A 22,445-nucleotide genomic window follows, 5' to 3' on the forward strand; every position below is an offset into this window, starting at 1 on the left:
AAGTGAAGAAGTAAACAGCGGCTTTGAGAAAAAATTACTATGTATCCCCCTTATCCCCGTCACTGTCCATTTATTGTTTTTAAACGATGAGAGAAGTGCCACACCTGGTGGAGAGAGATTGCAAGACAGAAATAGTTGCTTTATGCGTGCTGTACATTACGGCATGACACGTCAAGATGTAACGGAGGGTCAGTTGTTTTTAAACTTTTCTCCAATACTATAGAGCCATTACCATGTCGATCAACGCTTGAATAGAAGCCTAGTTCACACCCCAGATTTTGAAGTCAACACAGTCGCTTCTGTCCCATTAGTTTTCTTTGTAGCCTCGTTTGAATGTTGCGGTTGCTCACATTTGTACGGAATGGGGTGAGTATACGTTACCTGCCAAGCAGAAAACAGGCCATCTCTGCATCAGACTTCAGCCATAACTTCTCTCCAGCGAATCAAATTGTTACCTATATGTACTCTGGTTTTCCCCCCAAGGCATATCATTTAGTCACTTGGCTAAACAATTTTTTTTGGCACCTGTATCCGCAACCGGTGGGGCTGGATGCTTGCCTAAGACATCTGCCATTGTTGATTGTGCTCGAAAGAGGAGGACCACGCCTCCGAGTGACGATAATCAGAGAGATGGTACAAACCCTCCAATTCGAAAACAAGAGCCATACCAACTTTTGTTAACCAATCGGAAAACTGAAAATCTTTATGCAATTTTGTAAGGGCCCAAAAAATGTAATATAATTCCACTATGACGGCAGGTATATTATAGGCAGTTTATGACATTATAATGGAAGAAAACTTCTACATAATGCTCCTTTAATGTACTCTAATGTTATGCTAGGAATAGGTTGGTCATACTATGTTCAGACTGTACATACATGTAACTGCCAAAATAAATAAACTGTTGAGTAAATTATGGATACAAAGTATATTAAAAGCAGGTGCTTCCACACAGGTGTGGTTCATGCAATTAACATCCCATCATGCTTAGGGTCATGTATATACATTTCCTTTCCAGTTGCCCATTTCTTGGGGCTACCATGGCTAGAAGAAGAGATCTCAGTGACTTTGAAACAGTGGTCTAAAAGGAGAATATGGGGTTTAAAGTGTTTGTGTGTGTGTCTTCGTTTGTGTGTGTCTCAGTGTCTCAGTCACCAGATCTCAACCCAATTGAACACTTTATCTCAACCCAATTGAATACTCTTTGGCAGTTACCTGTATATATACATAATGAAAGGAGGGTGGGGTTAAACAGACAGGGATACGGTGAATCTCACCTGTTTTACCAGTATTCTTCATTGAGGTCTTGTTGGAGGACTCTGTCTCAAATCCATCCAGAGTGAGCTCCTGATACTCCATGGACACCTTTGTGTCCTGGTCTACGATGTTGATTGGTGACTGGTTCCTCTGTCTGCATTCTGGGTAGGCTGATGACCAGCCCTCCTCTGGCCCGTACGTACCTAGACCAGAAGAAAGAAACAAAACAATATATATACTATATATACAAAAGTATGTGCACACCCCTTCAAATGAGTGGATTTCAGCAACACCAGTTGCTGACAGGTGTATAAAATCGAGCACACAGCCATGCAATCTCAACAGACAAAAATTGGCAGTAGAATGGCCTTACTGAAGAGCTCAGTGACTTTAAACGAGGCACCGTCATAGGATGCCTTTCCAACAAGTCAGTTTGTCAAATTTCTGCCCTGCTACAGCTGCCCCGGTCAACTGTAAGTGCTGTTATTGTGAAGTGGAAAAATCTAGGAGCAACAATTGCTCAGCCCCGAAGTGGTAGGCCACACATGCTCACAGAACGGGACCGCCGAGTGCTCAAGTGCGCTGCACGTAAAAATCATCTCTCCTCGGTTGCAACACACTACCGAGTTCTAAACTGACTCTGGAAGAAACGTCAGCACAAGAACTGTTCATGAAATGGGTTTCCATACACAAGCCTAAGATCACCATGAGCAATGACAATGGTCGGCTGGGGTGGTGTAAAGCTCGCCGGCATTGGACTCTGGAGCAGTGGAAACGCGTTCCTTGCCGTGATGATTCACGCTTCACCATCTGGTAGTCCGAAGGATGAATCTGGGTTTGGTGGATGCCAGGAGAACACTACCTGCCCCATTGCATAGTGCCAACTGTAAAATTTGGTGGAGGAGGAATAATGGTCTGGGATTGTTTTCATGGATTGGGCTAGGCCCCTTAGGTCCGGTGAAGGGAAATCTTAACGCTACAGCATACAATGACGTTCTAGACAATTCTGTGCTTCCAACTTTGTGGTAACAGTTTATGGAAGACCCTCTCCTGTTTCAGCATGACAATGCCCCCCGTGCACAAAGCGAGGTCCGTAATGAAATGGTTTGTCGAGATCAGTGTGGAAGAACTTGACTGGCCTGTACAGAGCCCTAACCTCAAACCCAACGAACACCTTTGAGATGAATTGGAACGCCAACTGCGAGCCAGGCCGAGTTATTTGCCCTCAGAACAACCTCAATTCATCGTGGCATGGACTACAAGGTGTCGAAAGCGTTCCACGGGGATGCTGGCCCATGTTGACTCCAATGCTTCCCACAATCAATTTGGCTGGATGTCCTTTGGGTGGTGGACCCTTCTTGATACACAGGGGAAACTGTTGAGTGTGAAAAACCCAGCAGCGTTGCAGTTCTTGACACACTCAAACATGTGCATGTGGTAGTTATCATAAAGGAAACAAAGCTACACCTCCTAACAAATGGAGAGGTGAAGGCACTGTGCTCCGAGATGAAACCCCAAACTCTTAGCTGAGTGGCAAGTCCCAAGGCGAGACCAGACACCTCCATATAGAACAGAGTCAAGAGAGGGAGAGGAGCAGGCCGGATGTCATAATTCTGCTGCCACCGCCCTCAGATAAAACAAACAGAGAGAAGGACAGAAAGTGAGGGAGGGAAAGAGGGAGAGGACAGGGTCAATGCCATGAAAACAGTGGGGGATGGATAATATAGATAGTCCCTCTCCTCTACCCACAGCAGGCCTGGTCTCCTCAGTGTGGGGTCACAGTAAGTTTTCCATAGCCATCCAACCATAAAACACCAGGCCAGCCAAGTGAAATCAAGTGATTCTTTAGTATCCAGTGAAGGGGAATTAATTTGGATGTGGATAACACACTATAACAACACATTTCAACAAAGGCATACATATCCCAACAACATATCAATATACTGTACAATATCATTCAACTGATTCAGTGTATACAACAGCACCCTGGCCCATACCCATAAACATTCAACTTCATTGATTTTAAATTCAGAACAACTTTAGATATTAGCAACTACATAATATTAGTGCACATAATAATTGGAAGCATGAGCAAAATATCAGCGTCATCACAATGAGAAACAACATCTCTCTCTGTTCCTGTCTCTAAACACAAACTCAGATTACATGGGATGTCACGTTTAATTTATTATACAAGGAACTTAGAAATCAATTGTTTAACCTTAAACAATGAGTACAACTGCACAACACACTGTATGTAGCATTTGATTTAAAACGGGCATTACAGTACAGTCATATCATATTCTTATCTCCAATAAATATGCTTCATTGTGTCCTAACCTTGAGTACTATTGACTTTCCCCTGCAGTATGTCCTCCTGTCCTCTCTCTACAGCAGTGGTAGGCAACTAGATTTAGCCGTGGGCTGATTTTTGTCAGAGTGGATGGTCGGGGGCCGGAACATTTATACTGCAAAATGACCACAACTAAGCCCAAAAAGAGATTGTATTTGACAATAAGAATCATTTCATACCTTGAGACACGATCACGTCTTTTTTTTATTAGTGGAAATACTTGGGAACAGATTTCCTAAATTAAACTCATTTTAGCAAAATTCTTGGTGATTTTACAGTGTTTTTTTGTGTTTAAAAAGTGTTTAAAAAGTAAACATGAAAAGAAAATGGTGGGCCCCAAAAGAATCACCAACCTGTGCTCTACAGTGAAGGCTTTGGATGCCCTCTGTCCTAAGGATGGAAGAAAGGAAGGGGCAGGGCCCACTCCCTCTCACTCTGCCCACTCCTACTACCCCCTAAATCCGCATCATAAACACTTGGGCTAAAGTGCACCCCTAATTGAAAGCATCATCTGCGCTACCGGGGTTCTAAAATGAATTTGTCTATGATTACTCATGCCCTGTGCGCGTCCGGTGCGTTTGGTAATGTCTATTTCATTGAATTAGGAAGCATCCTCTTCTCCTACTCCCTATCCTAGCCTTGGGGTGTATTGATTTAAGAGGTCTGGATTTCATATAGGAGAGCGCAGGGTATGGATCCAGGCAGCCGCGGCCTGGTAATGAATGCAGTGGAGAGCTGGTATGAAGCCATTAGTCATTGCTTTAATGCGGCTAGGAACTAAAACCATCAGCATGCCATCAGGTGTCACATCAACATTGCGTTACCCTCTGACCTCCGCCTCCCAGGGATGAATCGCGTACTATGTCCCTCTTTTCACTTAAAGCTGCAATGTGTAACTTTTTGGGCTGCCCGACCAAAATCACATAGAAATGAGAGTTGTAGATCTGTCATTCTCCTTGAAAGCAAGTCTAAGAAGTGGTCAATCTGTTCTATATGTATTATTTCTATGCTTTGGCTTCAAACAGCTGAAAATACAATCTTTTTGGTTTTGGAAAATATATTTTAGATAGTACAATGATTCTCTAAACTATACTTGCTTGTTTTGTCACAAACTGAAATTAGGCAAACTATTAGAATGTTAGCAAACAGGAAATGGATGAGCAATTTCTGCACAGTGCACCTTAAAATGTTCTCAAACTGGACTTCAACGGGGTATGTACTCTACTTATATCTCTCTGGGGACAGTTAAGCCTTGTAGTTTATTTTATAGTGAAAGGAATGGATTGAGAATCACAGAAAAATATTTCGTAGGCTTGTGAGAGATAGGAGGCCAATATATCTGACGAACTATAGTCACCATAAGAGAGAGAGGATGGAGGGGTGAAGGAAAAAACAGAGAAGGCCACCTGAATGAGAAGAGGGCCATATTGGCACTAGAAGAGTGAATTTCCCTGTTTCCTATACATTTGAACACTGTATATCACACTCACAGAGTGGAGGGGTAATACATACTGATCTCCCTGACAACCAGACACAAGGCAGAAACATAATCAGAAGAAAATGGCTTGCGACATGCATAATCATATACTCAGGTCAACAGGGAGAGGGTTTTAGATTTCTAATGTTTCATTCATTTTTCATGGCCATTTGTCTGTGATTCTTTGGAGAGCATGCACATTTTATTTCAGCGAATTATGAATACCATAAATACACCTTTATGGTGCTTTCACCCTCCAGGGACTTGAGGCTTTTCAGTCAATTAAGAGCGATTTCTTCAACAGCCTCAGCGCTCGCGACCTTGCTCATTTCATATTGAAAAACTGCCATATTCCAATTGTCTGCATAAACAAAACCATAATTGTGTGAGGCTGCTTAAAGAGCACAATTATGAAACGTTTGCCCAAAGACAGCATTGTTACACAAAAGCAAACACACCTTAGGGGGAATTTGCCTTTGGAAAAAATATGCCATTCTCCAAGGAAGAGAACAAAGCACAAAAGGATGTTATGCAGAAAAGCATTTTGTCGAAATAACATTGGAGCACAAGGCTCCACACTTCAAACTCCCACCCGTTTTTCCAGGACCTATTTCAGGAAGCTCTATGGTCCTCTCTTAGAGCCGTGATTCCATCAAGATTAGTGGGAAATGGCAGAAATCAATGCTATGAGAAGTCTGCTGGTATTTTAGTGATCTCTGCCTTGCCAGGAAAGGCCCAATTGAGTCAGTCAAGGTATTATATGTAATCTCCCAGTGCAGCCAGCACGAGAGAAGCCCCTCTCAAATCCTCTACACCTGGAGGACAGAGGAAAATACACAGCCTACTGCACCCTCTCCAACAACACCTATTGCAATGGCTATCACTGTAACCAATTACGCAAGGTACATTTGAACTGGGATGGGGATGTGGCAGAGACATTTTTGAAAGAGAGAGAGAGAGAGAGAGAGAGAGAGAGAGAGAGAGAGAGAGAGAGAGAGAGAGAGAGAGAGAGAGAGAGAGAGAGTGTGTGTGAGAACCCTTTAGAATATTCTTGGAATGTCTGGTGTGAACAGCTCTCTTGAGGTCGTGCCACAGCATCTCGGGTTGAGGTCAGGACTGACTGGGCAACTCCAGAAGGCGTATTTTCTTCTGTTGAAGCCATTCTGTTGTTGATTTACTTCTGCCTTTTGGGTTGTTGTCCTGTTGCATCACCTAACTTCTGTTGAGCTTCAGTTGGCGGACATATTGACTTACATTCTCCTACAAAACATCTTGATAAACTTGGGAATTCATTTTTCCATCGATGATAGCAAGCTTTCCAGGCCCTGAGGCAGCAAAGCAGCCCCAAACCATCATGCTCCCTCCACCATAGTTTACAGCTGGGATGAGGTTTTGCTGTTGGTGTGCTGTGATTTTGTGTCTCCACACATAGTCTTGTGTGTTCCTTCCAAACAACACAACTTTAGTTTAATCTGTCCACAGAATATTTAATATCCAGGTGCTCTTTTGTGAACTTCAGACGTGTAGCAATGTTCTTTGGACAGCAGTAGCTTCTTCCATGGTGTCCTCCCATGAACACCATTCTTGTTTAGTGTTTTACGTATCGTAGACTTGTCAAAAGAGATGTTAGTATCTTCCAGAGATTTATGTAACTCTTTAACTGACACTCTAGGATTCTTCTTAACCTCATTGAGCATTCTGTGCTGTGCTCTTGCAGACATCTTTGCAGGACGGCCACTCCTAGGGAGAGTAGCAACAGTGCTGAAATTCCTCCATTTATAGACAATTTGTCATACCGTTGTCATGACGTTGCCCTCTTTGGGTACAGCGAGCACCATCCCCTGCTCTCTGCTTCTACAACCAGACTGCTGTGGTCAGAGAGAGGTCGTAAATTCCTAAGGAGAAGACCCTGCCTCATGGCCACACAGTATAAGAGAGAGTGAATTATCATAGAGAACAAAGGAATTTCTTCCACCTCACAGAACTTGAGGTTCGAACAAATTTCATGTTCCGGAGAAGGTATTAAAGATCGGTGAAGAATCCAGCTACGAACTGGTCCGTTTGTTACAACTTGGGGAAGCTCATCGGAGACGGTGTGGCCACATTACCATAACGCTGTTTATATAATAGTCTCAGATATGAGGTTTACATCTAATTGCTGTATAAGATGAATGAGTGAGTATGATACTATTTGTAAAATTGTGTAATGTGATTTTGGACTGTTTAATGAAGGAAACTCCAATTCCCTTTTGAGTTTACCTAAATCAGAGGACTGCCCCTGAGCCCAGTTTGGATCAGGCATCCTGGGACAGCCTCTTTTCTGCAATTCCGAATAAAATCCAACTTTGCGAAATTCTCAAGTAGACCGTGTTTCTCTCAATCACGGCAGGACGAAGGTTGCAGACCATTGCTGAATCTTTTAACCATACCACGTGGTTAAACTCTTAGACTATCGATACCGACAGAATAAGAACAAGTCTTTGATATGAATTACTAGTCTGCAGCTATTAATTCGGTATCATTGAACACGAAGAACGACAACCACCGAAACATCCATTCTACAACAACATGAATGAATGTCACTCTGACTAACCACTATAACCGCGACAGAGACCGAGACAAATCTCCAAAAGAAACAAACTTTTCAACAGCGATCAAGACGACACACTGAGCGTAAATATATATATATTGATTACAATTGTTCCTGAATGAGTGAGCGTTCATGTGTAAAGGATTAGCATTTCAATTGTTATAATTATCAACTTTGTAGTGTCTCATCTCAGTTGACCACCACTTCCGGTTTAGCCCACTAGGGCACATCCTCCTGTCACTTCTTGTAACCGTATTTACCTTGTTGTTTTGTTTATGCATTTCTGTGAATTACTTAGTTAGTAAAAAAAATCAAGGATTTAAGACAATTGATGTATGGATGACTCATAGTGAAGCCTGGGTTCTGCATATAACCAACAATTTACGACGTTTGGAATGAGACTAACGTGAGTTAAATAAAAAATTCATTAATCAGAAGACTATTGATCAGATATGAAAATATCTGAAAGGTTATATTGGGAAATTATAACTTTGTAATCTGAATATTTTCCTTGGTGCCCCGACTTCCTAGTTAATTACGGTACATGATTAATCAGTTTGATCGCATAATACTAATTACAGAGTATCTTTGATAAAAAACGAAGTCTTCAATTTAATGATAGTAAAGACACGACACCGTGAACTGACTTTTAGAGATACTTTTGTAACCCTTTCCAGCTTTATGCAAGGCAACAATTCTTAATCTTGGGTCTTCTGGGATCTCTTTTGTTCGAGGCATGGTTCACATCAGGCAATGCAAACTAATTTTGAGTGTTTTTTTACGGGGCTGGGCAACTCGATCCAAAATCTCCAATCTCGTCTCATTGATTCGACTCCAGGTTAGTTGACTCCTGACTCCAATTAGTTTTCGGAGAAGTCATTAGCCTCGGGGTTCACATACTTTTTCCAATCTACACTGTGAATGTTTAAATTATGTATTCAATATAGACAAGAAAAATTAAGTAATTTGTGTGTTATTAGTTTAAGCACACTGTGTTTGTCTATTGAGCCACTGCTGCCCCAATGAAGGAGAGGTGGAGAATGTTGTTGTCAGTGGTGGCATTAGAGGTTGCTCGTAAAACATGCCTTGTGGCCATAAAATGCACTATCACATAGGTGTCAAGAAGACCTGACATTTGCCAGCTTTATGGAATGAGGCTTTAATAAGCTAGTGAAGGGAATTACAGCAGCAGACAATGATTAGGTGGTTACAATCAAAGAAAACAGGACTGTGTATAAGTGAGTCAACTGGGAAATGTTGACAACTCAAAAAAACATGCTCTGGAATATGTAAATCATTATATTAATGCAGTTCCGGTGAAATACGTCAACAGATGATGTGCAGGCGGCTGCATACCCCTTTCTCACCACCATGCCTCTCGACCTCCATTACACATCTCCGAGCAAACTATCATTATCATTGACGGATGTCCTTGGGTTATTCAATTCACATTATGCGTTTACAATGGGAGTCAAATATTGAGGAATAAAACGTAGCCGAATCGGCTAAATCTATTTCCCTAGATGGCCTAAACAGCCCTCATACATCCCTCTAGCTGCTCACACACTGACTCCTCTCACCTTGGGTACAGGGACTATTCCCAGACAGTGGGATGTGTTAGTCAGACCCGTGGACATATGGGGGGAAAACGGGATGTCTGCTGGGCTGTCCTGCCACTCAGCCTTAATTAGAGATGTTGTGTGTGTGTGTGTGTGTGTGTGTGTGTGTGTGTGTGTGTGTGTGTGTGTGTGTGTGTGTGTGTGTGTGTGTGTGTGTGTGTGTGTGTGTGTGTGTGTGTGTGTGTGTGTGTGTGTGTGTGTGTGGAGAGCGCCGCAGCATCCACAGTGCTAGCGGATCCCTGACAGGCCCCTTAAGCATGTAAGGATGCTGTCACTGTCTATTCCACAGCTGTCCCCTGCTCTGCTTCGCATCAAACATCCTTATGGCCCCAATACACACACTATAACGTACTGTACAACTCCTCACACATACCCAAACACACATACCCAAACACAAAACCCAGTACACCGTAAACCCCGGAATACAGCCACACATGAATAAACACAGACTTATAGTGTGTACACATGTGCAGAGAGACAATACAAACTGATTTCACACTTCCCCCACTCATTTTCACTACTCCATCGATACACGCGTTAATCCTATCTGACCATTCAACCGAGCATGAACAGATTGAAAAACAGTCACACAGAAAGATACTCCCACAAAAAATGGACTAAAACAAACACGCATACACCGATTCCGTAGGAAAATATCCCACTTCCCTCACACACAATGCTGTTGTCACCCCATCCTTCCCCATCCAGCCCAACCAATCATGTCATTTGGGAGTGGATATACTGTGTCTCTCTGGGAAAAACAGAGTAACACACACTGAGGCCAAATTAAGGAAAGGAAACACAGAACTAGTTTCAATCATCTCCACTACACACACTGTCTACTAAACCCTTATCAGCACAGCATGAATAATGATCACTTCATATTATATATATATATATATATATTTTACTAGGCAATCTAAGACAATTGTGCTGTGTAAACAGGAATAAAGGCTATTAAATGTGCTATTCCAAACCATTCTGAATCGAAGTGAGGGTCTTGCCTTACGCCTCCACCACCTAGAATATCCTCTTCCTCTAGCTCAGCAGTGGGCACAGTAGTCAGTGAATGTGAGCAGTTAGTGACGTTATGCTTGTGTTTCTGTGCTCCTTTCTTCAGTGGCTCGAGTCATTAAGTTGATGTAACATATTCTCCTCCCCGGTAGACTTTGTGCTTTGACTGAGACGAAAGATGCCATTTATCTTCTTAAGCTTCCTGTCATTGCGTTCGAAGCTGCGCTTGTTTCACCATCTCCATATTCCTTCACTTAGAACAACCAGAGATGAATGTAGCCAAATCAGGCTTGTAAATGAATACATCATTTATTCACAAACCGCTCGGTTCATTTGGTCTTTTTTTAGCTACAATCATGGGCAGTAACGAGTGCCAAGCAAATCACTGTGATAGTGGTGCTAGCGGTTGGTGAAAACAGCGGTAGTGTTGCTGTAGATGTAGACGATGATGAAGATGATGATGATGACAATTATGCTGATGACGATGACAGTGAAGGTCACTGTTCGCCTGCCTGGCCTGGCTGATAGAGAACTAACGTGGATTTGTTTTGGGGTTGCTTTTCATAAGCTAATTCATTGCTTTTAATTAGGCATGCTCTCAATGATTGACAGTCCAGGCTTTTGAGTTTTAATTTGTGTGTTGCGATTCTGTTGTTTATTTATGTTCATCCATTTCAAGTTGTTACATGGCATGCATTTATTAAATATATATCAAGCTTATATATAAAGCTAAAATGAAAGTGTGATAACAGGCACAGATTCATTTGGTTTGATTTTACTTGTTACTTTGAAAAATGAATTATTGGTCTTGATTTTACAAAAAAAAAAATGGCAAACCAGCTTTTGCCCCAGTAATGTCTAAGTTCTTTAGGTCCAGGCCTGATTTAAAGTCTACTGCTTGGCATGAAGGGTCCATGTCTCTTATACGAGGGTCCATGTCTCTCTCCAGAGCTCCTGCCTGAAAGGGATGATGGGATAAAGGTCAAAGAGCACAAGGGCACGTTCCTGACACCACCCAGCCAGCAGACAGTTACTGTAAGCCAGCACTCTGGGTACCTGTGATCTGTATTGACCTAGCCCAGCAGTATCGGTTGACCTTCCTGCCTGTCTGACAACACCTGCTCCCAATATGTGAGCTCTCTCTCTCTGTGTGTGTGTGTGTGTGTGTGTGTGTGTGTGTGTGTGTGTGTGTGTGTGTGTGTGTGTGTGTGTGTGTGTGTGTGTGTGTGTGTGTGTGTGTGTGTGTGTGTGTGTGTGTGTGTGTGTGTGTGTGTGTGTGTGTGAGAGAGAGACTGCAGCACATGTGTGCATGAAACAATAGTGATGGCATACATTATCATCAATGAAATACGGCATGATTTGCAATTTCCATGGCAACAGATCATAATCATTTGACCTTGCCAGTGGTTACATTTCTGTTTGCTTTTGTGTTATTGTTTCTGAATTGTTCCATTGTCTCATCCTTTTATTTCCTTGTGATAAATACAATATAATGAAAGACCCTTGAGCGAAGAAGGAAAAATCTAATTCTAGCAATACTTCAAAGAGATTTAACCAAGTAAGAGGAGGGGGGAGAAGCAGGAAGAATCAGAATGGGAGGAGGGACATAAAGATATCCAGCAATAGAGTGCCTGTGGCAAGATCTCATCTTCTGCAACAACAGAAAAAAGGGACAGTTTCCAAGTTCAAAGTTATTTCCTCACTGCCACCACAATACCAGAGGATAAGAACATCAAATCACAATTGTGGCTACTAAAATATACTGTAAAGACCTCAAATAAAGACACTGGTTTAACAATTGGTTGTTCTCTGTTGTCATACAGAGTACTAATGCTTTTCTGGTGTGAGTGGACATTGTCAGAGAGTGGCTGGGTTGTGGAACTCATCTATTGGCTTAATTGGCATCTATTCATTAGCCCTATAGCCCCTCTTCCTCTCCCTCTCGCCTTTAACAAGTTAGGCGTTCGCCATGGCAACCACAAATCTCCTGACAACCAGACTCCGCTGTTCTGTTATCCCTGCAACGTGACACTGTGCAATGTGTTACTTTCAGAAGGCTCTCTAAACTACACACATTCTGTGTGCCTCCATATCCCGGAGAGATGGGGCTGACAAAAGGCCCCTTCCCCAGTGCAGGGATAAAAGGATACAGGCATTAGATGTAATGGCTCATCTATTATGAAATGACACTCACACCTCTCTATCTCACCTGCTTTCCTCTCAGCCTTCATACTGAGAAGGTCCTCCTAAGCCTCCTCCACACACTGCAACACCCACCCATCCACGCACACACACATACCCATTTTCAACCACTGCGGATATCAGTTTTTAATTTGCCTCGTCTCTTCAGATCCCTGTATCTGTTGTGGGTTGGATGGGAGAGGGGGAGCGAGAGGGAGAAGGGGAGTTTAGAGGAGAGAGGTAAGGGTAGTGCAGCAGTCGTGGCTGATTGGCTCCCCTCTGCCTCTTTTATTGGGACTGTTCCCTCCCAGGGGAGCGCTGCTGGCCCTCTCCTAAAGCTGCAGCCCAAAATTACAGCAGACCTTACGGCCTCCACTCTAGACAGACACCCAGACAGACAGACAGTAATACGGGGGATGGTCCCAACTCAGATCCCTATTGATTGAGTGATTTTAATTGAAAGATTCAAGCTGCTCTAGATTCCAGAGTCATTCCGCCTCCCTCTACCTCTGTCCGTATTGCTTTATATTCTGAGGTGTCTGGCAGTGTTTTTCTGACCGACATGGTGAAAGCAACCTGTTGTTTTTCTCTCCCCCACTACGCTGTGTTCTGTATTGATGGCACAAATAATACATTCAAGGGCAGCACCTGCCTTCCATCTGCCTGCTAAGGCAGGGGATGAGCACGTTAAGCCACAGTTTCTATTACTGCTGTTGTTCTTCGCTCGGTGCCATGAAAGTTTTGCGGTTCTGAAAGTCGATCGTCCTCTCCTTTACTAACTGTGACCTCTGCCTGTATGGCACGCTGTGGATGGGTATGTGTGACGGTCCTTGTCATACATACCTTGGCAGGGCAGGTGGGTTATGAGTCACTGGGTTAATTATAGGAACGGGACAGTTCATTAACCACAGCATGATTTCCATATCACAAAGGGCTGAGGTCATTATGATATGGCTGACCTGATCTACTCCTGACTCCTATACGGTATTATATAAATATTACACATTTCATCAAGTAATACAGAAACTGAAGACAGCTGTCATCATAATGCATCCAAAGACCGCAAATCACAAAGTCGTTTTTTTCAACACCAGCTTTTTAAGGTTCCTGTGATGTCCACCCCCCCACATGTGAAGTCATTCCCTGAGTATCGACGGCTCCTTTGTGGATTTGTTTGGAGATACGATGGCAGATTGAGAGGTGATGTATGAGCCCAGTGAGACCGCCCCTAAAATGGCCTTTAAACTGCCTTTATTGATTTTCAGTTCCTGGCGAATGGTCTCCTGGGATAACACGACTACTACCTACACGGCTTGATTGATCTCCGCCCTCAAACCTCCCATTACAATTATTCCTCAAAAGTGAAAAAATCCTATTACATCAAGCAGACACATGTATAAATGTGATAAAGCTGAACTGTTCTGATGCAATACTCCAGCAACATACAATGGGTTGAGCTATAAAGACTCTGAAATGTTGTCTTATCCCAAAAATGATTGGCCATCACGTTGCACATTCACAGCAAAGTAAAGTCTTGAAAGGATCATGTAATACTTGACTGTAAAACCCTTTGTGCCTCTAAACTAATGCTGCAGATGCCTTATGATGACATATTCCAGTCCTGACAATCTGGCTAACTTCTTCCTAACATCTCTGCTCTTGACAGGTTCCATATTTTATCATCAGCAGATGGCGGATCCTAAGGGAGGATATGAGAGACAGAGAGAGAGCAGTTGGCCTCTGAGTAGAAACAGACTTAAGAGAGACACATAACAGACAACATCCACTACAGAGGAGCAGGTGGAAAATAAATGAGCTTTGTCTGTTAACTGTCATTCGTTATTTACTCCTGCCTCTTTGTGCCTGGGAGGGGCTAATATTGTTGTATCAAAGGAATACATGTATCATGTTCAATTAACTGTGTTTCTGCAATGCTGGTGGAAAGGATCAATCTTATTTGCTAGTACAGGACACAGAAAGAAACGCCATTGTAGTGCAGTCGCTCCCCTACCCAGAGCCCTGAGCGTAGCCCTCCTCTGTGCCATACTTAAAAACGATATCAACACAACGCAGCTTCCTTCCCATTCCCAGCAACCTTTGGCCTGTCATGCTATACATATCATAAATCAACATGAGCAGCAAACAACGTTACAATCATCAAATAATGGATTGCACCTTTCACTGGGGATGCACAATCCATTAAAATTCAATTTAGCCCCACACTTATTTCTCCAAACAAGTAAAAGTGCCAGTCATCATTTTCGGGGGAGCGACTCGGCACTCCTGAGCCTCCAAGATTGATGAGAGGAGAGATTAACACTTCATTGTAAACGCCACTGGAGATACCACGACTGTAATGAGATAAATGTACTGAGAAGAGTCAGAGCACGAGGGAAGGAGAGGAGGAGAGAGAGAGAACAAAAGGCCGGCTGCGGTGTGATCTGTGCTCCAGTGAGGAGGACCTCTGACTGGTGCTGGGCCTGGGGCAAGAGGAGAGGGAGTCAGTAGTAGAGGTAGCACAGAACAGTGCAGGCAGCTCTATCAATCACATTGAAGTCTCAAACACCATTTATCAGCTCCTACATTTCTCCCTCGCACCACAGTTAGTATTGTTCTCAGGTAGCAGTCTCAGCCTCTACGTCTACACAGCCAGCCCAGAGTGACAGGTGCCAGACAGACACCGCGTTTCATTGTCTCTCTGTCTGTCTGTGTTTACCCCTGTCTTTGTCTTTTTCTCTCTCTCTCTCTGTCTGTCTCTCTATCTCTCTCGTGGCCACTAATGCCTGCTCACGCTGTGGTGTCCCTGTTTGATTAGCAATTGGAGCACAGGGCTTGTGCCGACCGAGGTCTTGGAGAATGTTCGCTCACATTGCTTTCTCCTCCCTCTCCTCTGCCTCACTCCCTGCATCTTACTGCAGTACATTTTTTATGGATAAAATTCCCTCACTGTGTGAAACTCAGATCAGCACATAGAACTCCATAAATCTAGCTATTCAATATGGGTGTTTGATGGTCTGGAGTGGTAGAGGGAGTAAGAGCTGAGTGCCTAAGTGTGCATGCGGCTCATGTGATCCTATTGTGTCTCTATGGGACTGCATTTCATGTAGCATGAAATACCACGTTGAACACGCAGTGGGGGGCTAAGTGGGAGTGCTGTGTTAAAGACTTCCTTCCTCCTCCACATAATTCCTAGGGACGGCTGGTGTTGCACATAAGTAGCTCCCCCCCCCTTCTCTACATGGTTCCTGTGGAGGATGGGGTGGTGTCGCATTAAATACCTCCCTCCCACTCTACATGGTTCCTGGGGGATACTCTTATTGCCTGCTGCCAGTGAACACGGCTCATTCCAAGGGCTTTTATTTTGAAGCTGTAGAGACGCCTCAAAATCAATTCTTCCCTGCCCTTTGATCTGCCATGTCAGAACCTGCACGCTACTCAAGTGCAACCGGCTTGATTGAGACATCAGAGTGAGGCCCTTGAGAAATGGCAATGTGATGTGCATTGTGAAGTCCCTCTGTACACTGTGGTGTCCCTGCACTGTGTGTGTGTGCTCCAGAATACAGTCTGACACCAGGTTGCATGTTCTACTCTTAAAAGACAGACACATCATTAATGCACTTGGCACACTTTGATGACGTCTCCTGGGATTAGGAAATTGCTGGAGGGAATGGTGAAACAAGGAAAGAGAAAGAGAAGGGAGAGGTATAGCAAAAAAAAGGAAGGAAGAGAGAGAGAGACAGCAAGTTAGAAAAAGAGAGCGAGAGAGGGAGACAACGGGGGAGGTATTTAAACTACCAATGAAGCTTGACTGTCAGGTAAAATGCGCCTTGGGCTTTTGTGATGTCAGTCAATCCGGCAGAGAGATCTGACACACAATAGCAGCAGTCCGGCCGTCAAGTGGACACAACACGCCTGTGCCAGGGCCGCAAATGCTACATCCATAATCTGCCTGCCAATTCCCATCAAATTCACCTCTCTTGCATGACAGTTCCCTCACAGTCCTGACTTTGACAAGACCGCCTCTGCACCAGCCTCCGAATTATAAAGCTCAAATGTAATGTTCTTGTCACTTTCCAGGTTTCCCCCCCAGAAGGGATTGGGAAGAGAGTGAACCCTGCTAACCTTCCACGTCTGTAGCTTTGGTCTTTGAAGTTACACTTCCCCTCCTCGAAGGGTGGGTGTATTTAAGATTACCTAAGAGTATTATGAAATGAAACCATACATTAATGAAATGAAAATCATACATAAAAGATGTTGAAGACTTTGAACTTCAGAACTATGCTCTAATATGAAAATAGTTTTGTGAGGTCTATGCAAATGATTTGCTACTGTAAGTAAGACTGTTTAAATGTCCATTCAGAAAGAAATACATAGAGAGAAAGATGATATGAGGTGGAAGAGATGGGAGGTAGACAATGGGGTCTTCTTGGGGGGAGGAGGCCTTCCTGCCCTTCCTGTTTCCTGTTCGGCCTGGCTCTGTCCCTGCTGGCTAAATTGACTATCTCTCTGACCCTGTGCAGAAAATCCATTTAATGAGTCAGGCTTGGTAAAAGGGGAGCAGACACCTTCATTATGTACCCGTCAGACCAGAGTGGCTAGGCCTTTCCTTTCCAGCGTGGGCCCTGAAACAGGGGCTGACGGCCTGGTTAGTGCCGCCATAGCCCCTGCTCTCACCCATCAGCAGACCCTACTTAATTAATTTTCTGCCTGACACTTTTAGCAGTGATGACAGGATCTCAGACACCATGGCAGCCTGCTTTATAGAGGAAGAACTCACTCTCTCCAACACACACACACACCTTCTCTTCACATTCTCTGAGGCGTGAAAGCCATTCAGAATATAGAGACATGGAACACTGTGCCTGTTCAAGAAAAGGGATATACACACACACACACACACACACACACACACACACACACACACACACACACACACACACACACACACACACACACACACACACACACACACACACACACACACACACACACACACGTATTACATTGGGATGTGTGAATGGCCTTCCCTTATCATTTAAGCTCTGAATGTTCTTGGTTAAACCTGTGGTTTTTAACATGGAAAGCATCACTCTAACACTTATCAACGCCTCCATTTACTAACCATCACATTGACTAAAAGCTCCAACCACATGGTTGGCACAGAAACAAAACAAAATGTAAGGCCGCATCTCAATAGTCTATAAATCAACTCCTTCACCCTGTCTCCTCCCATTCACCTGCTCTGTGTTCTGAACAAAGGCTAAGTGAGAGCACCTCTAAGGCAAGTGTCAAACTCATTCCACGCAGGGTGAGTGTCTGTGGATTTTTGCTCCTCCTTTGTACTAGATTGACTAATTAAGGTCACTGATTAGTGAGGAACTCCCCTCACCTGGTTGTCTAGATCTTAATTGAAAGGAAAAAACAAACCCCAGCTGACACTAGGGCCTCCATGGCCTGAATTTGAAACCCCTACTCTAAGGAGACAAGGAAATGAGCCTCTTTACCTTGTCCCTTTCTCCCAGCCAGTTGATTTGTCCAATTGATCAGTGCTGTGGCCCTGACACTGTCATGCTGAATTAAGCGTGCTCATGATATGCTTAATTAAACATGCTCTTGCATCTGAGGAGTTGTGCTGGGCTCAGAGACACAAACATCACACACATAGAGGATCAAGCCACACAGGATTCAATGGGTTAATCTGAAGACTCCACATGACCTCACTTTTCATACAAGCTGAGAAGCAGAGATGCACAATGTGTCCTCTGAGCCTGCTCCTAATCATTGGACATACCACACTTGAAAAGGTAGAGTATTGATTGTAATCAATTACTCTTCTATTTACTTAATGGGCTTGGTCAACATCTGCATTCAAGTGGATCTGCTGTGGTTGATTGGCCAAATGATGTTAGCTTTGGAGGCTGATGATGCACTTCAGGAAGCAGTCTCTCTGTTTTCAGCCTTTCAGCATGTCTAGAGTCAAGCTACTCCATCTCTTGTTTGTACAATAGTTTTCTTCAGTACAATTCATTTCCATCTGCAATGTTCTGTATGTTCCATCCCAGAGAACAAGGCCATTCAGATAGTGAGGCAGACTGGGCTGACGGTTTTCATCATCACATAACAGATACATAAATGGTTCCGCCCGTCAGGCCTTGTCACCTTCCACAACGCACAGCACACTTTTCCAGATACGAGGCACATCAGAGCCACGTGAGAAATGGCACTAATCAGACTGCAGGAGACAGAGCCTGAAAAAGTGTTAAATGCCCTGAATAATTTAGACTAAGGTGGCAATTTAATGAGGTGAGTGAGGGACTGATCACCAAGGAGGCCAAGCCTAGCAGTGTGTCCCTATAGCAGAGAAAAGAAAACACCCTAAGAAGATAGATGAATATAGATACATGTGCAAAAATGCACACTTGCTAAGACACACACACACACACACACACACACACACACACACACACACACACACACACACACACACACACACACACACACACACACACACACACACACACACACACACACACACACAGAACATGCCTCCAGGGGTGACCTTGATGAGGATTCAGTGTAATCCGCTGATTTTAAAGCAGGGTGTGTGGAACACTCAGTTCTCAGGGAGATGGAGGAAGGACAGGGCTCAGAGATTTATTACACACAGGCCTTATGCATGTGAAAGCATGTTCACTGCTTCCATGCCACTACTGCCTCTGCAATTTAATTAGACAGCCCTGAATCTCAATGACAACATCTTGCCTCGTTAAGTAATAACACAGTTTTAGATTTTCAAAATGATGGACGTGTTTTTCCAAACCCTTTCATGAGAATATATTTTTTTTAAATCAGTGAATGAAAAAAAATAGAATTTGTCTTTAGATGTGCGCCGATAAGCAAAGAAAGACTGATGGATACTTCTTCCAAATGAGGTCCCTGAGACCAGGCTGGACTCTTCTCATTAACTCCTAGTTACTGCCCAGCACCACTCAGCGGGTTGGACTAACAGAGAAACACGGGTGGGGGGACCGTGCGCACAGCCACACTCACAATATCACTCACACTGACAAAGGCACTTAGTTGACATTAAAGGGTAATTGGGTAGTGCTCATGCAATATTTCAAAAGTGTTAAGGCCAAGAAAGCAAGGTCTAGAGATCAAAGGCAGAGCGGCAGGTGGGGATAATGAACCTTAGAGAAATGTACTCATTCTAATTAAAATGTACTGAAAACAACTGCATGGAGAGAATGTAGGGGATCTAATGGAAGCCGTAATGCCAGGGCAATCTCATTCTTTCTGTGAAAAACAAACTCAACTAGCGTCAGTGGGGTTTACGCTTGTGATTCAACATGGCAGACAATGTTTAGTCCTAACATACAGACAAAGGCTAGTGGAGGAAAATAGAGACAGGTCCTAAACTCCTCAGGATAAATAACCTTTCCGCTCTGTGTTTTGAATGTTCAGTCTTGTCACATCTTGTCAGTCTTGTCATTTGTAATTTGTTTAGGGGTTATAAGGAAAGGCTTTAAAAAATGTCATATTTGAATCCCTATAAAAGTATATGTTAAAGGTGAAATCTGCAATTGCTACGTCCATTTGGACTTATAAACGAATGATATGGAACCATTGATTATTGAAGAATATAACTTATATATGAGCTTAGTTCAACAGTCCTAACCCATCAGAACCTAAAATATAAGCTTGTACTCCAATGTTTGTATACAAAATAAATCTAAACAAACACTATAAAGCATCAAAACATGGTTAAAAGTATAATTTTGATATCATACATGGTCAGTCCTTGCATCCATAGTTATGTCTATGAATTTGAGAGTGGTTACATTTCTCCAACCCCATCCCTTCCCTCAACTTTTTACTGAAACTGGGTCGGGGGAATACACTTGGTTATTGTTTCAACTGCTGATTGCCACCTTAAAGCTTTATTAAAACTATCAACTTTAAAGAAAACATAAAAATGATGTATTTCCTGTTATGAGGAGGTTGAACAGAAGGATCGGAGAACATCAAATCAAATGTTATTTGTCAGATGCGCCGAATACACCACCTTACAGTGAGATGCTTACTTACAAGCCCGTAACCAACAACATTTTAAGAAGTTAAGAAAAATAGGTGTTATGTAAAAAAAGTTTTAAAAGTAACAGATAATTAAACAGTAGCAGTAAAATAACAATATGTACATGTAGGTAACATGGAAAGAAAAGAAAGTGAAATACAGGCCTATCAAAATACAGGCCTGTCAAAATACAGGCCTATCAAAATACAGGCCTGTCAAAATACAGGCCTATCAAAATACAGGCCTGTCAAAATACAGGCCTGTCAAAATACAGGCCTATCAAAATACAGGCCTATCAAAATACAGGCCTATCAAAAGGGCAGTCTGTATGGAAAGTAGAGAAATAACACTTTATGTGTAGCTACAAACAAACAAACATACACATACACACAGACTCCACAATCTGAGATAATTGGGGGGAAATCATGTGCATGTTGGACACCACAACTGATCTCTTGCAGGTTGCAGGAAACACTTATAATACGGAACATCATTTAGTGAACAGGCTCATATCCATAGCCCAGAAAAACACAGCTGGATTGCCATTCAGCTCTAGCAAGCAACATTTTTCCCGGCAATGGAAAGTGACTGTAACCAGAGTATGCGCAGAACTAATCACAGCAGCGAGGATGGTTGTAGTCTTTTGATGAGCAGTAACACCCATGGTAAATCTGCCTTTGTACACTTAACTACTCTAAATGCACACGGACAATGCTAATAGATTAGAGGAACACTAGTCATTTTGGGTGTCAAATATTCTAGGATATCTTGTTGAAGGAAAGTAACAACTGCAGACCATGAAAACCATCAGAATTCTTCAGATTTCCATCACACATTCAATAGCATGAAAACATCTAACTCGTGAACCTCCATAGCCTAGTTTTCAAAGAAACTGTCAACAAGTAGTCATAATAGATGGGAAATCTGCTTTTGTCTGGATTTCCTAGCCACTAGCCAGCTGCAGTGATGACAAACTACTTCACAAACCCTATACCCCTCCACCCAATTGGACAGGCGGTTTTCAGCTTAGGACAGAGCACTTTAAAAATAATCAAAATAACACCTGGGTCGTTCCAACAAATAAGTGCCTTTTGATATTTTCAGTAGAAATAGAGCACAAATATATAATTTTAAAAGCCATTTCTATTAAATGAAGTGCCCTTTAATATAGACAACATGGAAAACTCAATAAAGCAGATATTTTCTATATGAATAGACTTGCTAAAGTGCCAAAATTCCACATTTTGACATGTCCGTCTGACATGTCCGACATGTCCGGGCTCTGGCTGGGCCTCTCAAGGACATTCAGAGACACTCCTGCATCGTGCCTAAGAACATCCCTTAGCCATGGTATATTGGCCATATACCACACCTCCTCATGCCTTATTGCTTAACTACATACAGTATAATATAGAATTCATGGATGATGTTTTAAATGCTCATGAAAGTATGTTAAATGTGTAAAGGTTCCTGTTTCTAAAATATATTGTTCAAAACAAGCTGTTCAGTTACTTACTACTTAGCATCTCTGCGGGCGCATAAGCCACGTGGACATTGTTTGGATTGTATTGCCAGCTATTTGCCATGAGGGAGAACTGCCCCAATAAAATCGCTTGGATTTCGTAGCATAAATTATACAGTGCCTTGCGAAAGTATTCGGCCCCCTTGAACTTTGCGACCTTTTACCACATTTCAGGCTTCAAACATAAAGATATAAAACTGTATGTTTTTGTGAATAATCAACAACAAATGGGACACAATCATGAAGTGGAACGACATTTATTGGATATTTCAAACTTTTTTAACAAATCAAAAACGGAAAAATTGGGCGTGCAAAATTATTCAGCCCCTTTACTTTCAGTGCAGCAAACTCTCTCCAG

General features: G+C 42.9%; 1 protein-coding gene across 1 annotated transcript in view; it reads right to left on the bottom strand.

Annotated features, from left to right (window-relative positions):
• Positions 1–22,445, bottom strand: part of ptprga (protein tyrosine phosphatase receptor type Ga) — a 309,383-nt gene that overhangs the window by 99,612 nt on the left and 187,326 nt on the right. Inside the window, exon 3 of the mRNA XM_052473373.1 lies at positions 1,278–1,460. Within this exon, the coding sequence (XP_052329333.1) occupies positions 1,278–1,460 (183 nt within the window). The remainder of the gene's footprint in view (positions 1–1,277; positions 1,461–22,445) is intronic.

The sequence above is a fragment of the Oncorhynchus keta genome, chromosome 21, assembly GCF_023373465.1.
Source record: "Oncorhynchus keta strain PuntledgeMale-10-30-2019 chromosome 21, Oket_V2, whole genome shotgun sequence".
Taxonomy (NCBI): Eukaryota; Metazoa; Chordata; class Actinopteri; order Salmoniformes; family Salmonidae; genus Oncorhynchus; species Oncorhynchus keta.